General features: G+C 40.8%; 1 protein-coding gene across 6 annotated transcripts in view; it reads left to right on the top strand.

The window, feature by feature from the left end:
• The window catches only part of DACH2 (dachshund family transcription factor 2), a 250,111-nt gene that overhangs the window by 192,095 nt on the left and 35,389 nt on the right, over nucleotides 1-22,627 (top strand). For all 6 annotated transcript variants that reach the window (XM_068204576.1, XM_068204577.1, XM_068204572.1 and 3 more), the window contains exons 5-7: nucleotides 1,192-1,364; nucleotides 12,242-12,377; nucleotides 13,966-14,046. In XM_068204576.1, coding sequence (XP_068060677.1) covers nucleotides 1,192-1,364; nucleotides 12,242-12,377; nucleotides 13,966-14,046 — 390 coding nt within the window. The remainder of the gene's footprint in view (nucleotides 1-1,191; nucleotides 1,365-12,241; nucleotides 12,378-13,965; nucleotides 14,047-22,627) is intronic.

Raw genomic sequence — 22,627 nt, 5'->3', positions numbered from 1 at the left:
CAGGGTCTCCCAGTGACGTGGTGCATGTTGCAGTGGGATGTGACAACTCTGCAGGGTCTCCCAGTGACATGGTGGATGGTGTGGCCCTCAAGGTGTCCCAGGGACATGGTGGATGGTGTGGCCCTCAGGGTGTCCCAGGGACATGGTGGATGGTGTGGGCTCTCAGGGTGTCCCAGGGACATGGTGGATGTTGTGGGCTCTCAGGGTGTCCCAGGGACATGGTGGATGTTGTGGGCTCTCAGGGTGTCCCAGTGACATGATGGATGTTGTGGCCCTCAGGGTGTCCCAGTGACATGGTGGATGGTGTGGGCTCTCAGGGTGTCCCAGTGACGTGGTTGATGTTGTGGGCTCTCAGGGTGTCCCAGTGACATGGTGGATGGTGTGGCCCTCAGGGTGTCCCAGGGACATGGTGGATGTTGTGGGCTCTCAGGGTGTCCCAGTGACATGGTGGATGTTGTGGGCTCTCAGGGTGTCTCAGTGACATGGTGGATGTTGTGGGCCCTCAGGGTGTCCCAGTGACGTGGTGGATGGTGGATGTTGCAGTGGGATGTGAGCCCTTGGCGTGTCTCAGTGACATGATGGATGTTGTGGGCTCTCAGGGTGTCCCACTGACATGGATGTTGTGGGCTCTCAGGGTGTCCCAGTGACATGGTGGATGGTGTGGGCTCTCAGGGTGTCCCAGTGACATGGTGGATGGTGTGGGCTCTCAGGGTGTCCCAGTGACGTGGTTGATGTTGTGGGCTCTCAGGGTGTCCCAGTGACATGGTGGATGTTGTGGGCTCTCAGGGTGTCTCAGTGACATGGTGGATGTTGTGGGCTCTCAGGGTGTCCCAGTGACATGGTGGATGTTGTGGGCTCTCAGGGTGTCTCAGTGACATGGTGGATGTTGTGGGCCCTCAGGGTGTCCCAGTGACGTGGTGGATGGTGGATGTTGCAGTGGGATGTGAGCCCTTGGCGTGTCTCAGTGACATGATGGATGTTGTGGGCTCTCAGGGTGTCCCAGGGACATGGATGGTGTGGGCTCTCAGGGTGTCCCAGTGACATGGTGGATGTTGTGGGCTCTCAGGGTGTCCCAGTGACGTGGTGGATGGTGGATGTTGCAGTGGGATGTGAGCCCTTGGGGTGTCTCAGTGACATGGTGGATGCTGTGGCCCTCGGGGTGCCCGAGTGACGTGTCCGTGCTCTCCGCAGGGATAGACCTGCCCTTCATGATGATGCCGCACCCCCTGCTCCCCGTCAGCCTCCCCCCGGCCTCGGTGGCCATGGCCATGAACCAGATGAACCATCTCAACACCATCGCCAACATGGCCGCGGCGGCGCAGATGCACAGCCCCCTCTCCAGGGCAGGGGCCTCTGTCATCAAGGTAAGGCTTCCTCATGGCTTGCAGGGATTTGCAGAGGTTCTCTCGGGAGGAGAAGGACGAGGCACTGAGTTCACACTGCTCCAGCTCACCTGGGCTGCTCCCGACGCTGAGCAATACCCACCACTGCAGCCGAAGAGTTCAGCTGCTCTGATCTGTCAGTGAGTCTGTAATGTCATTAAAAATGGACACTGAAACTCACAACAGGCTAGTGTAAGATCTCTGAAAGCTTAATAACTCTCCTAAAATGCTGTTTAAAGTCAAATTTAAGAGAAAATGCTGTAGGACATGACAAGAATTCTAGTGCACTGCAAATCCAGAGCAGGGAAATAGCAAAGAAAAGCATCACGAGTACCTTAGTGAGGCTGAAGAGGGAAACAGGAATTCTAACACTGCAAAACCAGAGCAGGTAAATACCTGAGTAAATTACCACAAGTACTTTAGGGAGTAGAGTGTCTGGTAGCCAAACCTGAACTTCCTTCTGGTTGTTTAAAACATTGTTTGTATTTTGAAAGGCTTGTCGTAGTCTCTGCCAAGTAGGTTGTTGAGAAAGGTTCTTGCCTGTGTGGAGAGCTGCTGTCCTGCCACACACTCAAAAATGCATTAAAACAAGAAATTTTCAAAATAGAAGTGTGTAGGATCAGTGTATGTGAAGGATTGGTGTGATGGGATTCTCTAAAACAGTGTGTCCACTTTTTACTGAGCAAAAATTAAAGGTGTTAGCAGTCTGACGTATGTGTGTGTATTTGCATGCACATGTGGGTTTCTTGTTGACAAAGTAAAATGTTGTCAGCTTTGAAAGTTCATTAGTTTAATCCATTTTTCTTTGGGTTTAAATATATGAGTCTATAGAGCTATATGTTCTGGAAAGTAAATGTCTTCAATATTTGTGTTCATTTACTCTCATGTATCCCTGTCACTCTAGAATCTGACTTCTGAGTTGCTATATTCTTACAGCTCTCACTGATTAGCTGAACTGATTTGCTGTCATATCTTTATTGTAAAACATCTTAATTTTAGTGTGTCATTTTTTTATCATTGAGAAATTCACTGTTCCCAGCACTGCAGTCCAGTTGTGAGAATACATTAGTGAGAGCTGTGTTGTACTTCCTTTTGTCACAGGCTGGTGCTTCAGGAGATTCTGTTCCTAAATAAAGCAGGGAAAGGAACTCGTAGTGACCAAGCACGTGTTTATTGTTCATGCCCATGTGTTCTGATAGCAGCATCCTCTCAAGGGGGACAGCAAATATCCCTTGTCACATCACTGCAGTAAAATTCTACATCCTTCTGTTGCTGAGGTTCTGGAGAGGTTTGTTTTCCTTCTGATTTGCTTTCTGGCCCTAAGCATCTCCAAAATTGCCTCAGGTTGTTTCTCTTTTTTACTGAGAGTTCCCTTCCAGATTAGGGCAAATTTTGTTCTGAATGCTTTGGTTTTGTTGATTTCTTTTTTGTTGGATTCTCAGGAGGCTGGGAAAATTCAGGGGTGACATTTCCCATTAGGATCCCTAGTTAGGATTAAGATGTGTAAAAACTTCTCTTTATCATCAGTGTACTTGCACAGCTGTTGGCTGGGTGGAGAAAACATCTCTCTGATGTCCAGCTCTATATTAGTTAATGCAAGTCATTAAACTGTTAGAAATTAGTTGAGATTCCATTCATTTTAAACCATAACCTTTCCTTTAAGTGTTCAGAGACCTCTTGACAAAACCCTAATTTAAACACACCAGTGGAATATTTGTAGCAGCAAGTAAACTTGCAGTAGCTTTGATTGTATTCCAAATGTTACCAGTATGTCAACATGAAGATTAAATACGTATTTGTAAACAATGCCAGTCCTTTGTAATTTAAACTGCAGTTTTTGCAGGCAGCTGGGTTTCAGGGTGTTATTTAGCAGGCCCTTGCTGATGTGAGTTACTCATTTACAGCATTTTTTCCCCAACACCTGCACCAGAGGAGACACAATTTCTCCACAGCAACACGAGGTCTGGCCAGCACTCTGGTGGGAAATATTTCCTCTCATGTTGCAGAGGAAAATGCACCAGTAGCCAACGTGACAGAGGCAGAGTGGGAGTCCTTTGCTGTGTTACTCTCACTTCTCAAGTGGTGCTGCATCTTTCTCTAGTTTGCCCTGAGTGCTAAAAGTGTAGATGAATTTTGTTACAGTGTAAGGCTCCTTTTGTCCTTTCCTTCCCTTATGTACAATCATCCAGCACAGAATGATGACCAGTTAACATTAAATTCTTTTACAAAATGAAATATGTACAAAAAAAAAAAAAGAAAAACATTGCTGTTCCTACTGTCAGTAATACTTTTATTATAGGACATTATTTAAGTGCATTTAATAAGTACAAAACGTAGCTAGTTTTCAAGAGAATGCAATCCCAGCATCATGTTTTTACTTAAAATGGAGAAATGAATGGAATATATTGAGTGTGTGTCTGTTTCCATAGTCTGATGACTAAAATACCACTTGGCCTGTTTGCTATAGGTGTGAGAATCAGCTGCTTTATAAGGTTTTGAATGAAGTCATTATGCTTTTTATATCACGTTTGCCATTTAGAAATAAGCTGTTCTACCAAGATGTGCATGATCAGCAAAGTTAACATTTAGTGCTCCAGAAAGAAATGTCATAACTATGAAACTTGATTTCTCCCTGACAGGAACACCATAAATTAGGGAGGCACAATGGCCAGGCCCACAGAACCTTCTTAGCCATCTCTAACATGATGTGATGTGATTATAGCAGCACCAGCAGCACTGTGGCTGCAGGTCTGGCAGTGCCCCTCTGATAAATCCAGACTTACAGGGATTTACTGCACATCTGAAGAAGCTTGCTGGATTTGAAACTTGGCTCAAAAGGCTCAGGAGAATCTCTGTTGTTGAGGGTCTCGTATGGCCAAAGCAAAATTTGACAGCGATGCTGAGTTCACCACCTTCTCTCTCCTCCCTCCTGCATCCAGTTCTTGTTATTTCTTCATTTTCAGAGCTGTTCTTCAGCTGGACTTGCTCTGCAATCCAGGAATGGCCTGGATGTCAATTGAGGATCTGTCTGGGGTGGAATTTGGCTAAGTACACTTGAGTCATGGTTTGGGCTAGAAAGAGCAGTGAATGCTCAAGGCCAGGTTGGGGGGGGTACCCTGGTCTCATGGAAGGTGTCCCTGCACCTGTCAGGGCTGGAGTGAGGTGACCTTTAAGGTCCTTGCATCCCAAACCAGTTTGTGATTCTATCAATTAATGTAGCAGTTTACTGTCACACAACAATTTTGTTCCTGAAACTCAGAAAAACCTACTCAGTGGCAGTATTTCCAAAAGGAAAGTTGGGATGAGCCCTTAAGAGAAAAGTGAGAGGATTTTTCACTGAAGTTTTTGAAACACTCAGCTCCAGAGAGCAGTAGCTACATAATGTGGAGATTTTTATTTTACAGTGCACCTGTAACAATTATGACCTTACATGGCTAAAAACGTAGTGATTTACACAATTCCAGCCAAAGAGCAGGGAGAGGGCAGGGGAGAGGTTTGGGGTTAGGAAGGTGAAGGGAAGGGAAGGCTGGCAAGAGCCAAGTCTGGAGCTGTGACTTCGATAATCTTGGACTGTTCACTGAAAGGCCACTTTCCCTGATGTGCTTGGGAAGAGGCTGGTGGGAAATACTGAAATACTGGGTTAGGCTGAGCTTGAAATTCTGGGAACCAAACCCAAACCAGGGCCTTAAGCTGCTCCTTTTGTGTTAGATATGCAAAGAGTACTGAGAGTAATGAGGCAAAACAACATGCCAGAGATCTGAGACTTATCTTCTCCCAAATTTCCCCTGCTTCTCATTTTACTTACCTAACATATTTTGCACCCTTCTTCCTCCTCTTGCTCACGTCTCACCCTCTTCCTCCTTGTGCTCCCTGCTTTTCCTCCTGGCAAACAGCCTCTTTGGAGCTGCTGAGGGATGTGCTTCTCCTGAGTAGGAGTAGTTCTGAAAATTGGTTTCCTGCTGTCCATTTTTCTTCTGTTGTCATCCCCTCATGCTTTATTCCTGCTTTTCTCTTATCTTCTTGCTCTCATCGAAGTCCCAGTTAAGAACAAATGGTGCTTTTGTTGAGTGCAAATGGGAAACACAGAAAAAAACAGAAAAAAGTAATTAAAATGCTTTTTAAAAATACAGCATTTTTATTTTCATGTTTCGTATTTCCCTGAGAATTTCACCCCAATGCACTTTAGAAACTAATCTGATAAACTGAGCAAAGCATTATTTGTACAGTGGGATCTAGACATGCAGTAGAGATTCCTGAATCTCCTCCTCTTTGAGTTTTGTTTTTCTCCTGATTTTGTGGGATTGTTAAGGCATTTGTAAAGGGTGTATAAGACATGATTTTAAATTCCCTGAAGAGAGTACAGATGGGCTGTGTAATTATTGCTGAGAGGTGCTATTTTTCTGTGTGCTCTACAACTCACATTCATAATATTTACCTGACAGCCAGAAAAATGTGGCCATCTCAGAATGCTCTGAAACACTTCTTCTCACAATAGAAACATTTCCCATTACAGAATGTCTAACATCAGTAATTTCATATCTCTCTGTGCATTCAATCCATTATGAATTGTTTTCAGAATATGGCAACATTTATAAAATAAAACTTCTCTACAATGTATGTGATTTTTCATATTGTTGGATTTATTCTGTCCTGTTCCATAGCAGACAGCTTATTATGTTGGAGGTGTGACATGGGAGACACAGGAGTTTGTTTGCTTCTTAGAAGGTTAATTTTTGTGGCTGTATTTGAGGTGAAGGAGGAGTGAGTGTGCAGGTTTGGATCTCTTTATTCACTGATTCAGAGAAATTACTCTGCTGGGAGATGTTCCTTTCAAATTGCATTAAATACCCTTCTCATCTCCTCCTTTGGAGGGAGACTGTCCCTCTCCCTGCAGTGCCAAGAGCACCTGGCTCCTTACCACCCTCATTGAGAGGTTTTAAGCATTGAAAACTTATTTTAAACTTCCAAGTGGAAAAAAAATCCAATCAGAAACATCTCTTTTTGCAGAGCTTGCAAAGGAAAATTGTTAGGCCAAGCACATCTAAGCTCTTAGTTCTGGCTCAGATCTTTTTAATATTAGCTTAGTCATTTGCATTTGTCCTTAATAACTGATATGGCTCTAACATAGATGAGGTAGAGCATTTTCATCATTAGTCCTGGGAGTGCCTTTCCTCCCTTCCATGGCAGTACTGGGTGACACAATTCAGGAGAGGGGCACGAGTACCAAGTTTCCACTGTGAGATCCTTTCCAGCTTCAGGCACTGTTGTGCTCTCAGACTGAAAGTAAAGCATCAAACTCTTAATCCAGGAGTGAAGGTTTCCATGGCTGTCCCAGTGACTGCTAATTTAAGAAACGGGGAAGAAGGCAGCTCCTGTTTGGCTGTTTCCCAACACCATCTGATTAGCTGCACTTCTCTGTTTGGCTGAGCAGCTGGCAATTAATGGATTGATAGGAAGTAGTCACAAGGTAATGGAATTAGTGAGTGAACATCTGGTATTAAAATCAGTAAATGTAGGAGTTTTTTATGATTTCTTAAATTCTGTGAGAAAATAATTGCCAGTTGACTGCAACTGAAACAACTATATGTACACAGTGGAAAAAGAAGTGCATTTTAAATGGCAAAGTACATATTTTAGGCAAATGACTTCCCTATACACTGCAAAAGATGAATGGGATCCAGCTGGCTTTCAGACACATAGATCCTGTCTTGGTTTTTAGACCAGCTGTTTACCTTGTTCATCTCCAGTGCCTACAGCAATCACAGGTACTATAAGTAGCTCAGAAGACAAACAAGTCACCCCTAGTCTTTGTGTGTGCTCATTTCCAGGGTGGAATGACTCAAAATCCAAACCAAACTGCTCTTCTCTAGCCTAGAAAGGGCTGTGACCATCCTAGTTCTTGTTGGCATCAGTTCAGGTGTAGCACAGCTCCTGCTTCCTGTGGCAGGGGTATTCTTTTCCTTGGAAAAGCCTAAATTGAGTAGTCCATCAGTTAGGGACTGTCAACTTGAGAGCAGTATTAAAAATGTGCTGGTTATGAGGATTCAAACAGCATTAGTATCAAGTAAGGTCCATTGGAAAGAAATACATCTTATTATTATCTAAAAAAGGAAGTGTTAGCAGTTCAGTTCCTTGCTGACTGGAGTTGTGAATTGTGTTAACTTTCCTTGTTCTTCTCACTTGCTGAGGACGGGATTCAGCCAGGGAGGGGGGAGCCAAAGTAGCTCAGCAGGGAATTGGAGCTGGAGACTCTGCCTGCCCATCCTGGCTTCACAGACCCCTCCAGGGAGTCAGCCTCTGGTTTCTAGATTTTTTTTTTAATTTCTGTGTGGTCCATTTTGAGAGTATGAATGGAGATCTGGCAACCACTGGGAGGTTGAGCTGTGGCATAATGAAGATCCCAGTGTGCAAGTTAATGCTGGGATTTTTTTTCTGCCAGTTCTTCTTGTTTTTCCATCATGGTCAACATCAGAAATCTTTCTTACAACTCTTGAAAACTCTAATCTAGGCCTAAAACCAATAGAATCTCCATTTTACCTTCCTTTCTGTTTCATTAGATAGGGTGAATTCCAGCCACTGCAGGGCCCTGTAGAGTAGTGCAGCAGCACCTCAATTAAATATGAAATACCAAGATAAATGTGTGAATAAAACATAGAGGACTCAGACAAACTTCCAAAACCTGCTTGTCAGCAGTGAAATGCCACTAAATCCTCTAGGAACTCATTAATAGATTAACATTTGGAAGAGTAATTACAACTACATTACAACTAAGAATAAAGAAAAATAAAAAGGAAAATCCAGCAGCATCATTTCTCTAAACTCTTGACATAAAAGGAAGATCAATACTATAAAAAAGCAGAGGTAAGGAATTAAGGTCAAGATGATTATGTCAAAAATAGGTAAGCTGTTCATATATATTTCAAATAAAACTACTGTGTAGTATTTGCTATTATTGGTGTGGACTACTCCCTCACAGGGGAGCGAAGAGGGATATTGAGCTGAAATCAGGGATCTGTCTGGAAATTGGGTGAGTTCATGACTTCAGTGCCATTAAGCTAAATCACAACTAAAATCAACAATGTCAAGCTTTGTAGCTGCGTTTTCTGAGGCAGAGAAGGACACTGATTTTTAGTGAGACAAATATATTACCCTTCAAGAGGATTAAATACTGGAAAAGTCCTTTTTGAGAATTTATGTTACAGCTCTGTAAAGGAAGGAAAAAAGATGAGATAAAGTAGGTACTGTAGGTAGATAAATATTTGAGATCTTGAGAAATGTTTTCATTTTTCATAAAATTCTCACAATCTGTAGAACCCTTATGTATAATTCATTCAATTATAACCTGGAATATTAATCTTGCAAATTTATGAACAGGAATAAATACAAATGGAGAAAATATTACTTTATTTAGGAATGTTTCTTTATTACTGTGAGTTTACCTGGTGTGTAACCAGGCTGCCCTGTAGGGTACAGGGGGAACGGAGCCATTTTCCAGGGGAAAAAAAATTATGAAAAGTAACGAGGTTGTAAAATACATAGATGACAAATCAAATGAAGTCATCAATGTGTAAAGCAAAATGTTAAGATTTTAGATTTGCAATTTTCCTATTTAAATGCCCTCATTGATTTGTTACAAATACTGTTAACCCTGTGTTTGGAAAACGGTGAGGACATTATCACTTGTGTTCTCATTTGTAATAAAATAGATTAACTTGCTGTGAAATTTTAACTAGGCTGAGACACAACAGTAGCTACCTAATGAACCAGAGCACATTGCTGTTAAGTAGCTAAATAGATGCATACTGATTACAGGACTGAAAAATGGATCTGTTCACCAGCAAAAGAAGAGTCTGCTCGTAGCATTATTCATTATAGGAGGGGAAATTCAGCACATTTCCAGATAAACATTTAGAAATGGACAATTTCTTGATCCATATGCAGCCTCACATGGTGATACTCCATCCTTATTTGGAGCATATATGATGCAGAGGGAATTTCAGCTCCTTTGTTGCTCATAGGGAAAGCTCTGCATTCCCTGTGCCTGTACATTGGTGTAGCTGGTAAGATACCAGATCAACTAAAAATGAACTAATTCTCTTAAAAAGTGGCTCGCTGTGTGATTAAGAAGGACATTATTATTTGACACTTCTGCCTGAAGATTTCAAACCAAGACCCTGAGTCTGAAGGCAAATTACTCCTAGCAGAGATTATTTCATAGTGAGAGACAATGGGAAATGCAGTTACCAGAAGGAGCTGGAATACTTTGCTTTTCCAAATCATCAGCTTTTGAATTACTCAAATAACTCGCATTTAAGATGACATATATGGCTGTTTGTGTGATATCTAAGTGTTAAATCCTAGTCATATTTGTTCATAGGGTTTTTTTGCAGAACAGTTGGCATGTCCTCTCCTTGGCTATTCATTTTCATGGTTGCAGTAGACAATGAAATTTACTTAAACTATGCACTCTTCTGTAAAATTAATCATTTCAAAATGATATCTTAATTGTAAATTGAGTGCTCTTTGTGGTTAAAAGAGAGGAAATAGTGCCAAAGAGGACTGTTAAACCTGAAATCCATGCAAATGAAATTGCAGTCAGAGTTGTAACCTGTTAGCAGCAACCTATTTGGAAGCTATTATTTGCACAAAGGTAAAAAACACACAGGATTTATCCACTCAGGATTGCGTGTGTATGGTTTGTTATTTAGGACAGTACTTTTTGGGGTAAGAATGTGACTTTTAAAAGCAACTCAGTAAGCAGCACATCCACAAAGTCCCAGCTTCCTTTTACTCATCTGTTCATCTCTGCAGCCTCCAAACCCTCTCTTTTGGAGGCCAAAAGGAAGAAAACACAGGAGTGTTTAAGCTCAGTGACTTGGATCTTTTTTTCTCCCACAGAATTTAAAAAATCATTTGGATAAAACAACTCACTTTTCAAAATTATAAAAACTCGTGACTCAATATAATCTATTCATATCTATTAAATATTAGCATTAAAAGTCTCCCTTTCAGATCTATTAGTTACTGTACATTCATTAAATAACAGATAATTAATGAAACTGATCCATTGAGGATTAACAGCTATGTAATAGGTACACATCTGTTACATGGCTTTGGGGCTGGCTTGTTATTTAATGTACAATAACAGTCCTATTAAAACCAGGTCTGGTGCCGTGTTCTCAGCTGGTGTGGTTGGAATAGGGAAATGCCATCCCATGCTCTGAGGAGAACCCAGTCTCCTGTTCCCTTTGCATAACTCTCAGAAGTACCTGTAAATGCAAAGATAGGTGTGGCTTAGAGGGATGGTTTTAATGGGTAACACAATATTCTTGTTGGTCCTGCTGGCGGTGTAATTAATGAATTGCCCCGATACATCCAAACAGCAGCTTTTGTATCAGGGATTTATAATGGAAAAACTTCGAGGAGCCACCATGTGCTTCCCAAAGCTACATTATTGATTCAGGCTTCCACCTAGAAAACTGCATAAAAACTTCAGATGCTACTGAGTTTATTTTCCAGAATACACAGTAAATTGCTACCAAGGAGCCAGATTGAATATTCCTAATGAAACATCTTCAGAATAGGTTAGAAAGGAGGAAAGTTTGCAAAATTCCTTAGGAGAAAACTTTCCCAGATGAGCTATAATTGTGATTTTAGTGAGGTGGAGGCAAGAGAATCTCTTTTTTTAAAAAACAGGAAGTTAGATTTCAGTTCTGAGTTTGCACAGGAAGCAGCCAGGAATGAGGGCAACTCCAGAGGTTCAGTATCTGGAGTTCTGTAAATTCCACCATTTTTTCTCATTGGTGTCTCCCCCTTGGAATTACAACTTGAAGGACTTGGATAGAGGTTTTAAAACAGAGGAGGCACTTTAGAAGAAAAATATCTGGAGTAACTCGGGCTCGGATTGTCCCTTTCAGAAGATTCCCATTTTCTGTTGGTTCTGGGAACAGGAATGAAAGGCACTGAATTTTTTTAATTAAAGTGTGTGTGTGAAAACACTGGGTTGAAAGTATCTCAAGTGGTCTCACAATCTCTTGTCTTAAGGATGAATTTTTACTTACGCCTTGTTTGTCTGACCTGTACCTAAGATTTTTACTGATGAAAATTCCATGGCATCTTCAGGCAATTTGCAAGTATAGATACACAGAAATACAGAATTTAATTTTGCCTCTTTTTAAAATTATTTTTTAACTTTTTTTTTCCTCCTTAACTCAAGTACTATATATATTTAAATTAGAGGTTAGTATCAAAGTTTCTTGTGCAAATGTAAACGTGACATTTTGCAAGCAGACTCTTGTTTTGGTTAACCACTGGTGCTTTGCATGCAAGAGGGAAGTTCTTACCAGAGCCACAGCATTTATCCTTTATTCAGGTGCTATCCTGAGAAGATACTAATGTCATTTATTCAGGTACAGATTCTAGTTACAAATTCATAAGTACAGGTTCTAATTAGAAATTTGACTGCATTTAGTGACAGTTCAGTCCAGCTGTGAATTGTTTATTTGAAATGTGACTCATATATGGAAGTCTTACTACCTGTCGATTAAAAGTAGTTTGTGAAAGCAACATGAAAGAATATTCTGTATGTTCCTACATGTGAAAAATTTCGAACATAAAAAGTTGCCAGCAAGAAAAAGGTGGCAAATGATCAGCTAAGCTCAGACACGTTGTTTGTAGAAGCTTGTGTTGGTTTTGGCTGTAGATGACTACATTGCTCTTAGACATGAGTTCTGTTCTCTGTTTACCTCACAAACACCCATTTGTTACCATTCCTTTTAAGCCAACCTCACTTTTTTAGTTTGAACCTCGGTGAAGCCCGTGGATGAAAGGGCCCAGCCTTGCTTTGCTTCTGTTTGCAGGAGAGGATCCAGGACAGCCCTTCCCCGGCACCGTCCCTGGAGGACAGCCAGCGGCCCGGCAGCCACGCGTCCTCCCACCCCAGCAGCAGCGTGTCCAGCTCCCCGTCGCAGCTGGACAACACCCCCGACAGGATCGGTCAGTGCCGCGGCCTCGCTCCCCTCGCGGCCCCTCGGGACGTTTCTTTGCTGGGAACTCGCGGGGAAGCGCTGGCTTGCTGCAGAATACGCGGGAAGCGCACCCCAGCGGGTTTTAATTGGGTTCATCACTCAGCAGAGCCCAGCCCCTCCTCTCGGGTTCCTCCTGTGCCAGTATCCCCTGCACAGAGGGATCTCCTTGTACCCTTCTCTGGTCCAACCATCTCCCTCGGCGTGCTTGGGTAGGGAAGTGCTGCTCAAGGCACCTGCTATTGAAAAAGAGCAAGGTATCTTTTTCTTTGTGTGTGTGTGAGGAAAGTCACAGATTACGTGATGACTTTTTTGTTCCAAAAACCTCCTTGTGCCCACACATTCCTTCATCACCCTGAGGCTGAGGCCTTTCTGGCTTTTTTGGTCTCTCCACCCCAGCTCTCACAGCCTGTGCACTATCGATTAAAATGCTAATTCCGTCTAGAGGAAGTTTAGATCCTATTCTTGGTGCTTCCAAGAGGGATCTAGGGCAAGTCAATTAACATCTCTTCACGTCAGTGTGTGTCAACACTGCTGTCTCCCGATGGCCTGGAGCCCATGCAGGCATTGCTGAGCCAGATTTAAACCGCAAAAGCCGTGCACTCCGGGTGAGTCACTGGAGAATTCCCTCCCATGCACAACCTACTCCTGGAATTTTGCAGTTCTGACCCCGGTCCTTGCAGCAGCCCCACAGCACTGCCCAGCACAGTGCATAGAACGTGGATCCTTTGCCTAAAGCTGTGCACACACAGGGCCGAGACTGTGGAGAAGATTCCCCTCATCTTTTTCCTATGTGAAATAAGGCTGGAAATACACAGGACAAGAAACTTTTAACTTCCTGTGGAAGCAGTGAAAAGAGACTGTTGATGTCTGTATGTAGAGATCTAGTGTTTAAAGATACACATAAATATTTTTCATTAACAGAAATACAATGATTTTTGCTTTTGAAATTATAAAAAAGGCTCTCCCTAAAACATGGTGATGAAGTTTGTAACAAGTGTACTCCCTGGAATAACTGTGAAGTCTGTAATTGATGGATTGTGGAGAAGGAAATGTTTTAATCAAAGAAGAACAAGGAAAGAGGCATCCTGAAATCATAAACTGCACTGCTCTCACCGAGCTTGCAGGTGTTAAGTAAAGAATTCCCTTCAGCACTGAAATGTTGGGGGGTGTTTTGCTTTCACCAATCAATTTGGGTTATGATCTGGCAATCTGTGGTTTTTATTAAGCTTACTGCTTTATAGATAATTACTAATACTTAAATCCTTAAATGTTTTTTCCCCAAAATGGTTTTTGTGAAGTACTTTTCCCATTAATTAATTAATTTGAACATTTCATAAAAAATCACATTCATCTCAGTAGTAATTTGTGTTCTATCTTGGTATCCTTGTCTAATAAACTTGAGCAGATTAGCTTTTACTGCATATTTTATTTGGTTATAAGAGTTAAAATACCAAAATATCAACCAAGAGGAAATATAATTTAGTATTTTCTTTTCTCTTAACATTTTTTTACTGACAGTGTTATATAACTGGGCCCTCTGATTATTTATTTTTTAGCCATGCTGACCAACAGCAGGGAAGGAGAACTCATTGACCAAGAAACTGGGACCAGCCTAAAAAAAATACAAAAGGAGAAAGGTAAAATCACAGACTGTTTTCCATCTCAGGCATTTAATTGCATTTATTATGTGTTTTATTCCTTTTTCTCATGTTCTGCATATGCAATGACATTATATTACTAATTTAAGATAACTAAGTGCTTAATTGCAATGAATAATGTATCCAGTGAACTCACATGCAAGTGTAAGCAATGAGAACTTTGCTTCTCTCTGTTTATACAGCATGAGGGTAATATTTTGCAGGTCTTTTGTCGCAATTATTTATGAAGTTCCAAGCAAATATTTGATCAGTCATGTGGTATTGTTTGTTTGCCTTCAGGGGATGTGTGTGCAGACTGCTCTGATGCTCTGGGTGAACAATATCATTTTATATTGCCTCACCAGTGAGGGCCAGCAAGGGAAGAGGTGATGTTTGGCCTGGGGGGACTCTCCTGTAGGCAGGGAAGTGCTTCCTCTGCTGGGCTCTCTTTGCAGAGGTTCTTGGGTGCTGGAGAAGGTGAATACTCAGGGATTTATTCTGGGAAAATACTGCAAAGAGATGTTGAGGGGGATAGTGAGGTTTTAGAGGGAAAAAGATGTGAAGGGAAAGAAAGAGAAGGAAGAGACAACATAAGCTAAATGTACTTGTAAGTCTACTGAGAATCTTCATATTTATCATATTTATCATCATAATTGAAAGCACAAACTGATATATATTTTGCTTGAGGTGATTTTCATGTATTTTCAGAGAAAACTAAAAGGCAGGCATAGACAATTTTATGGGCTACTCAGAAGAGAATTTGGAGCCCATCCGTGCCCTGTGGTTCCAGAGTTATATGAAATTATTTGAGCGGTGTCAGGGTTTTGTGCAATTCTTAGAGGTCTGTGACTGATCCAGTCATTGCTAGGAAGAGCCTGAAACTTCCTCCTTATATTTTGTATTTCTGTACTCAACTCTCCTTGAAGACAGAAGCTGTTTTCTATTCACTGGTTTTTCTGGACATTTAAGCACTTTCCTCATGAACCCCAAAAGAGCCCTTCTCTGCCATTCTGAGGTAATTTTCTGTCTGGATAATCCTGCTTAAATCCTTCCCTCTTGACTCCTATTGACATTTACAGAAAGTTACCAGCCATACCTTCACTCCTAAGATTTAAAAATTACATTTCTGTAGTAATTGCATAGTGAGTATTTAACCTAAGCCTGAAAGTGTAGTTGATTTTAAATCTGTTGAACCGTGTATGGTTTCTTGCCACATGTTCAGTCTTTTTTTCAGTGAAACAATTCAGTGTCCTGTGGGGTTCAAAGATGCAAATCATGTACTTCTTGGTAGTAGCAGGACTCTGTCACTCAGGATGGGTGAAGGAAGGTACAGTTTAAAAATCTGAAAAAATATTTCAGAAATCCCCAAAGCAAAAATAATGGAACCTCCACCACCTGTGAACCCAATTCCCAGGCTCCTGTGATCATTCCTTCTAACATGGATGAAATCACAAAGATCTGATGCTAACAGTTTGTGTGCCATAATTCTCCTTAAGATTAAAGTTGTGTAGGTTTATTAATTTCCTAATCTACGTGTCTGCATAATTTCTTTAATTGATTAAGTACTGGGAAATATGTTTTTATACATGTGTTAGTTCTGCATGCACTTAGGGGATGTTTCTAGAATTAATTTAGTGTTCAGAGATCCACCTGCATCAGAAAAAAATGCTTCGAAATCATGAGACATTTTGAAATATTATTTTAGAGACAGAACAAAATTTCTGCTTTTCTGTATGGTTTGCAGATGTCAAGTTTTTCTCAGAAAATCTGAGAATGAGAAATTTACTTTTTGTCGTGTACAGATGGAATTTTTCAAGTCATCCCATGACTCCAGAACCAGAACCTTTTGATGACATTATAGCGGGACTAATACAGAAATTTTAAAGGCACCAACCTTTATGTCCAGGATTCCAAGCTGATTTTGCATTGATCAGTGGGACAGACCTATAGTGCAGTTTCTGTAGGAACCACTGGGGTTAGTCCTTAATGATTTGCCCCAGTCCTGTGTAAATTCTTTGTTCCTAATACTGTTACTCTTTTCTTCTGTACAATTATTTTGGATTCTGGTGCCCCTCAGTTATGGTGAGTGTTTTAGAGTCAGATGTGGACAGTGTGAGGAGTGTGATCTGTGCTGCCTTGCCCTGCAGAAAACATCCATCTAATTTGTATACAGAGCAAGCTTTGTTTTTCCAAACCTGCCATTGCTCTTACCAAGGCAAAATATATTCACCATGGAAAAGATTTTCAAAGTTATTAAGAAGGAATGTAGTTAAAATAAAAGTATCAACATTTATTAAGTATGACAAGTAAGCGGTTTATACAGCCGTGGCAAACATATGTTTTCACATCTGTTTTGAGTAATATCATCATGATTTTAAAAATGATTTATAGCTCTGCAGGCCATAAAATGCCAGCTTTGCTGTAAGTTGGAAGTTTTCAAACAACAAAGAAATTATTGAAGGCATATATTGAACGTGTTTTTGTGTTATACACCTTGACATAACTTCACAAAGCCGAGCTCTCTACAACAATTAAGATAGCAACAATTGAAAATTAAGGAACTCAGATTTAGCAGGAGTACTATTTATTGAAATCTTATCATTAAAAAAATTATTAAAGTTATTGTAATGATTATAGACAAAATATCCCTCAGGATACACAGGTTTTGTTTTTCATATCCCATTTTAAGTGATCTCAGCAACAGACAAAAATGTGCCACTTTGTTCTCATCAAAGTAATTTCAAGGTAATTAGGGCTGAGGAGAACATGGCTTCACAACAGTGCTTCTTTAAAAGACAGTTAATATGAGGTTGTTGCAATTCCTATGATTTGTTTGCATGTGTTGGTGGGGCAGAATTTCCAGAAGTGGTGCTAGTCTCATTGCAGAGCATTTAGAGCCCAGTTACAGCCATACCTACAAGCTTTTTGAAGGAGAAATGCCATTAAATCTCAATTACTCTGCTTCTTTTCATCATCCTTTTAGAGGAAATATGGTCAGATTTAACATTAGAGGGTAACAAAGTCAAACATCTTTGGAAGTCTGCACGGTTTGGGGTCTTTTTAGATATATATAAAGCTGTTTTTACTGCATGGATTACATACAGTACTATATTTTTGTCAAATGCCTTTTTCTGGCATGTTACACCAGCATTTTGCCTGTGCATCTATTTCTGAGTGAAAACCATATCAAGAGTAATCTGCACTTTATTTTGAAATCACCAGTGCAAGGAAACAGTTACAAAATTCCCCCTAGAACACACAGCCCCACATTTTACCTGCACAATTACTCACAGAAACTACACTTTAAATTCATCTGCTTCAATACATATCCTGGAAAAAATCTCTATTGTGTGGGGTAGGATTGTGTTTGACACAGCCCTGTATAGGCTTTTCAGAAAGCTCCATATGAATTCTGGCATTAGGAAGGTGAAATGAGCCAGAAAAGAATTTGGCCGTGCCTTCCAGCCGGATTTAGATGCTGGTACAGTTATTCTGTTTGACTGCATGACAAGAAATATTTCAAACTCCTCACACAGGCTGGAGCAATAAAAGGCACTGGCCCAACTCTTGCCACAGTGAAATCAGTGGGGATGTACATCTTCAGTGGGAACAGTTTGACCAAAGCTTTGTCTTTTGGAAGGTTTTTCCCCCAGCTCATGGTGGTGGTTGTTATCCAGACATGGATAGCATGTTCACATGGGCTTTGAGGAAAATATTGTAGGAAAATTCCATTAATGACCCATGTTGTCAGACTTACCCACTGTTTGTGCAGTCTATGAGTACAAATAAATAAGATTTTTGCTGAGACGGGGGCTTGGCCTGCACTCCCAGAGCTGCTTGGGGGAAGTGCTCCCTCCTCCAGCCCATCCTGCATATCCAGAGCCCAAATCCAGGCTGTGGATGGGGCTGTGTCCCATGGCCCAGCACACAGTAGTGTCCAAACTCTGCATCTGGCAGCTCTCCCTTCCTGGTTTATTAAAGAACACCTTTTCCTTTATTGCTTCAAGGAAAGAGGAATTTTGCATCATTTCTGTCCACTGAGTGAAATATTTTCAGATGGCCAGAGACCACGGTAATGAAAGAATAACCGTATTTATTTATTGGATTTCATTAGCAGAAAAGAGGGTTTATGCTGTTTAAATTAATCACTGCCAAAGGACCGGGCTACTCAGGATGTGAGGGGACGAGAATGAGCAGGTGCAGAACACCTGAAACAGCAACAGGCTGGTGGGGGCTGTGCTGCAGAGAGGGGACTTTCCCAGCAATTAATCTGAAAGCATCCAGATGGAAAATGGAAGGAACGAGAAGGAGAACAAGGAGCACGAAGCTGAACCACACAGTGGCTGTGCAAAGTGTGCAGGAGGTAGCAGCACCTCACAGGGTCTCTGTTCCTTGTTTGGTGGGTCAGTACTGGCATCTTAAAGATGCAATGAGGGAAAAAAGCTGTTTACTTCACAAATGTGTTCATGCATACATGAAGAGCTCCCTGAATTAGGAGTGAAACCATGTCCATTCTGGTGTCTAAGTGTGTGTGCCACAGACTCTGGGGTTGTTTGATCAGCAGTGGGTGCAATTGTACATGAATTTCAAGGTTTCTTTTTCCCAAAACCTTGAGTGACATGCGCAGTGCAAATGTCCTTTGGATAAGTCAGAGATATTTTTACATTTCCTATCTTCAGAGAATTCTGAAAGATAAGAAGCACAGTGCTCTATTCTGGGTGGAGGCATTTTCCACAAGTGTTTTTTTGTTGTTAAATTTAACCTACAAATGAACTGGCAGCTGTTAAAAAGGTGGCCTAATAGTAGATGTGATTGTCTGTCAGTCAGTCAATCCAAAAAAAACCAAACCCATAAAACCAAGGCAGACTCTATTAACACTTAGATTCACAAAATGTAAATAATTCATAAAGGTAAAGCTTTAATTTTTGAAGTGTCTGTACTCATGATGTTATGATTGTGTGCTTAACCATTGCTGAAAGATTTATAAATGTAAAGGCAATTATGCAGGAGATACTAGTGAAGTACTCCAAGGTCACACCTTTTACATTAAGTTTATATTAGAGCTTTATTTGCAGAATTATTTTTAGGAATGCTCTTTTCCTGATGAGTAAAATACCTACTTCATAGTAATCTTGGCAGATGGGCTAAGGCAGTTTCTTGCATTGATATATAATTTATTAATATGTTTTATTTATTAGATTTCTGTTATTTTAATGTATCGCTGTCTAAACACTACAGATTATGAGTCTGTATAAACATGGTGAAATAATGATTTTTTTTTTACTGAAGAGGCTTTGAAACAAATTTTTAGTAAGATATTCATGTCAGTCTGTGCAATCAAATGGGCAAATAAGAGGGAGATCAGGTAGCTACTCTTCAGTCAGTTGTCTCTTCAGGGACATTCTCACTTTTCCTCCAATAATGTAAATTGGTTTATGTAGGTTCAACTGAGCTATATCAAATTTGAAAAGTATAAGAAGAGGAGAAAAATTGTTGATTGGCACCCAGTGACGTAAGAAAGTTTTTGGATTAGGCTCGGGAATCTTTTCCTTAGCGCTGGTCTTAAACCTGACCCTGGATGCTCTGCTCGGTGTTAGCTCTGGTGCAAAGTCATTAACCTGAGACCTGCAGTCGGTGACATTCTTCAAGTCTGTAAGTTATTTAATAAGTTTGCCTTCAGTCCTCATTATGAGCAGTAGGATGTGGACAGTCTGTGTCCTGAGAGGTTGCTGAATGTTTTTGTCATTCAGAAATCCTTGGGATTTTGGGGAGTACACCAACAGGGGCTCAGCCTCTCCTGCCTGAGCACCAAACCTGCTCAGGGGCACTGTGCTCCTGCATTTGTTTGCCCAAGTGTGCAACTGTGCACATACAGAGGAAGAAAGGGATCAAAATACAGATAAAAATTCAAGTTAGTCATAAAAATTGGTTAATTGGTGACTTTGGAAGTTTTGCGGTATTTGTGACTGAGGAAGACCTTCAAGAAATTCACAGAAGCTACGCTTCATAAAACACAGTTCTTTCCTGAGGGTTCCTACCAGTGAGCCAGAGTTTCTCCTGCTGCCCACAGCTGGATGTTCCAGATCAGTGAAATGCAGAACTCATGATTGTGACAGCAGTGTGTGCTCCTGCTGTCAGAAGAGCAAACCCAGCACTGGTGGATGGTATTTTCTGTAGCATTTTTTGTGTACTCAGGGACTTTTTTTCTAATTTGATCTTGAATGTCTAAGATGGCTCTGTGGAGTGTGTCTGTCTCCTGTGTTACAGTCACATTAAGATGACAATTAAGGGCTCTGTCTTCCCTTTTGTGGAGGACTTGCTGCCCAGAGGCTTGTGGGGACAGCAAGGCAGAGACAAAACTGCACATGAAGGTTCATTTCCAAAGTGCTTTAGAATGTTTAGTGCATTAGATTATTCCTGAGAATAAAATGTAATAAATCCTTAGTGAACTTCTAACCGTAACCATTCAAGGATTCTGTGCATAAGATAGTGAACTAACCTCAGAGTGGAAGTAGAAAAAGATTATTCTAGATGTGTCGTCATGAAACCAGAATAAATGTGTTCTTCATTATACCTCAGACATTGTGTTGAGTTCCTTTGATAAAGTTACATGAATTCTTATTAGCAGAGCTGATAAGGGCACATGTGCTCGTCTCAGAAGCCACTGGAGCTGCAGATTGCAGGAAATCAGGTTTCATGTTGGATTGTTGGGGCAGAAGGCACCACTCCAACACTTGGACTGTGTATGGGATTTGTGTGTCACAGCCACAGTCGTTTCTGGGGATGGACAGTTCTCTCAGTAGGTTTTTCATATTATCAGCTGTCCTTTGGAAATCCATCATCGTGCCTGAAAGAGCAGGAGCCCCCAGTTGTAATCAGTCAATATAATTCCAACTGTATTAGCTCAGTTTGTTACAGCCTCGTGCTGATAATGCCAAGGTTTTAAGGGGGATTTTATCCTTGCATGGGCTGTTCACTGAAGAGTTGGACTTGAAGATCCTTGTGGGTCCCTTCTGAAGATTCCCAGCTGTTAATATCCTTCCTGAAGTAGGATTGATCAAAAGATGGAAGGAGAGACAGCTGTGAACTCTGAAATTGGAGGCGAACGAGTACAAACTAGAAACGGATTACTCCAATACAAAATTCCCCAGAACACTTTTTTAGTCATGCTTGGCTTTTCCATGTTGGTGCCAAAATACCAACTGATGTATTTTCTTCTTTTATTTTGTAGTCAGTATGAAAGTAGTTTCCAAAGCAGATTTTTCTTCTAGTTGACAGAATGTGACAGGCTATAACAAGCAGTTTAATAAATAAAATTCTGCTTCCAGGTGTATTCTGAGATGTTATAATCTATAAAACATGGTGCAGTTTTGAATCTGTCTGTTTCACCCGTCACTGGGGCTGCTCTGTGATATTTTCATAGTTGGAGCTGGCTTGTGTGAATTTGCTGACATATCCCGTGGCTGTTTCGGGAGCATGTTGTCAGCGAGGGGATCCAGAGCTGTACAAATTTCACTGACAGTTCAGTGGAGAGCCTCTTGTGCTGTGCTGGGAGATGCCTTTTTATGTGGAATATGCTGGATGATGGAGCATCTCCAGGAGATGGCTGAGCTGGAGCAGAAAATAGGATGTGTGTGTGTACACATGTCTACTCACAGAGGCCAGAAAATAATCATTGTTCAGAAAATACCATGTTATTTACACATCTGTAACCTCTGGGGACGTTTTTGATGCTGTCGATTAGGAGACTGTATTTGTTATTGTTGTCTTGGTTTTTGTTAGTTTGAAAATCTAGAAATTGACTGTAATGATGGCACCCTCCAGGCAAAAGTGTGGAGAGAGTCACAAATTAAAGGAGGAGTCGCCAGAGCTGCTGTTTGACTTTTGACATTATTGTCAGTATTGTCATTATTGTCGTATGGCCTTTGGCACTGGAGGCAGGAGGGATTTAGGCAAAATAGAGTTGGAATTGCTCTATAAAACCATAGATCTATATTTATACCTAAGTATATTTATATTTATATACCACCTATATTTATATATGCTGAATTTTATTTTAAGTGATGTAATACGAGGAAAGAATAATATTTCTGTAAAATCACCAGCAACAATAAGGTTGTTAGCAATAAGCAATAACAACAATAAGGATTATATCATGACATAATTTCTTTGTATAAAGCTTTTGATATTTAAAAAAAAAAAGAAATCCACCAGTATTCAAAAACTAATTAATAAGTTCCTTAGAGACAGTTCTCTTGTTTCAAGAATAGTCATTGTTAATTTCCATACACACGTGTGAAACACACAGCAGAAAATGAGTCAAGTATTTCTAGGTTAGGGTCTGATTCACAATAAGAATTCTCTCTAATACACAAGATAACTTCTCAGCATCCTGTTTTAGGATGAGTGTTCTGTAAACATCACTTCCTATATGGGCCATATTAAATACTGTATGGAGCAGGCTGGAGCATTAATTTTACACAACTAGCAGCTCGTATATCATCAGTCACATAAAATACTGAGGGTAAATGGTCCCAAGTATCTGCAAAGTATGATTATCTTTCTGGAAGAGGTGTTGCTA

The sequence above is a fragment of the Anomalospiza imberbis genome, chromosome 14 (genome assembly GCF_031753505.1).
Source record: "Anomalospiza imberbis isolate Cuckoo-Finch-1a 21T00152 chromosome 14, ASM3175350v1, whole genome shotgun sequence".
Lineage (NCBI taxonomy): Eukaryota > Metazoa > Chordata > Aves > Passeriformes > Viduidae > Anomalospiza > Anomalospiza imberbis.
This window is presented reverse-complemented; position numbering and strand designations above follow the sequence as displayed.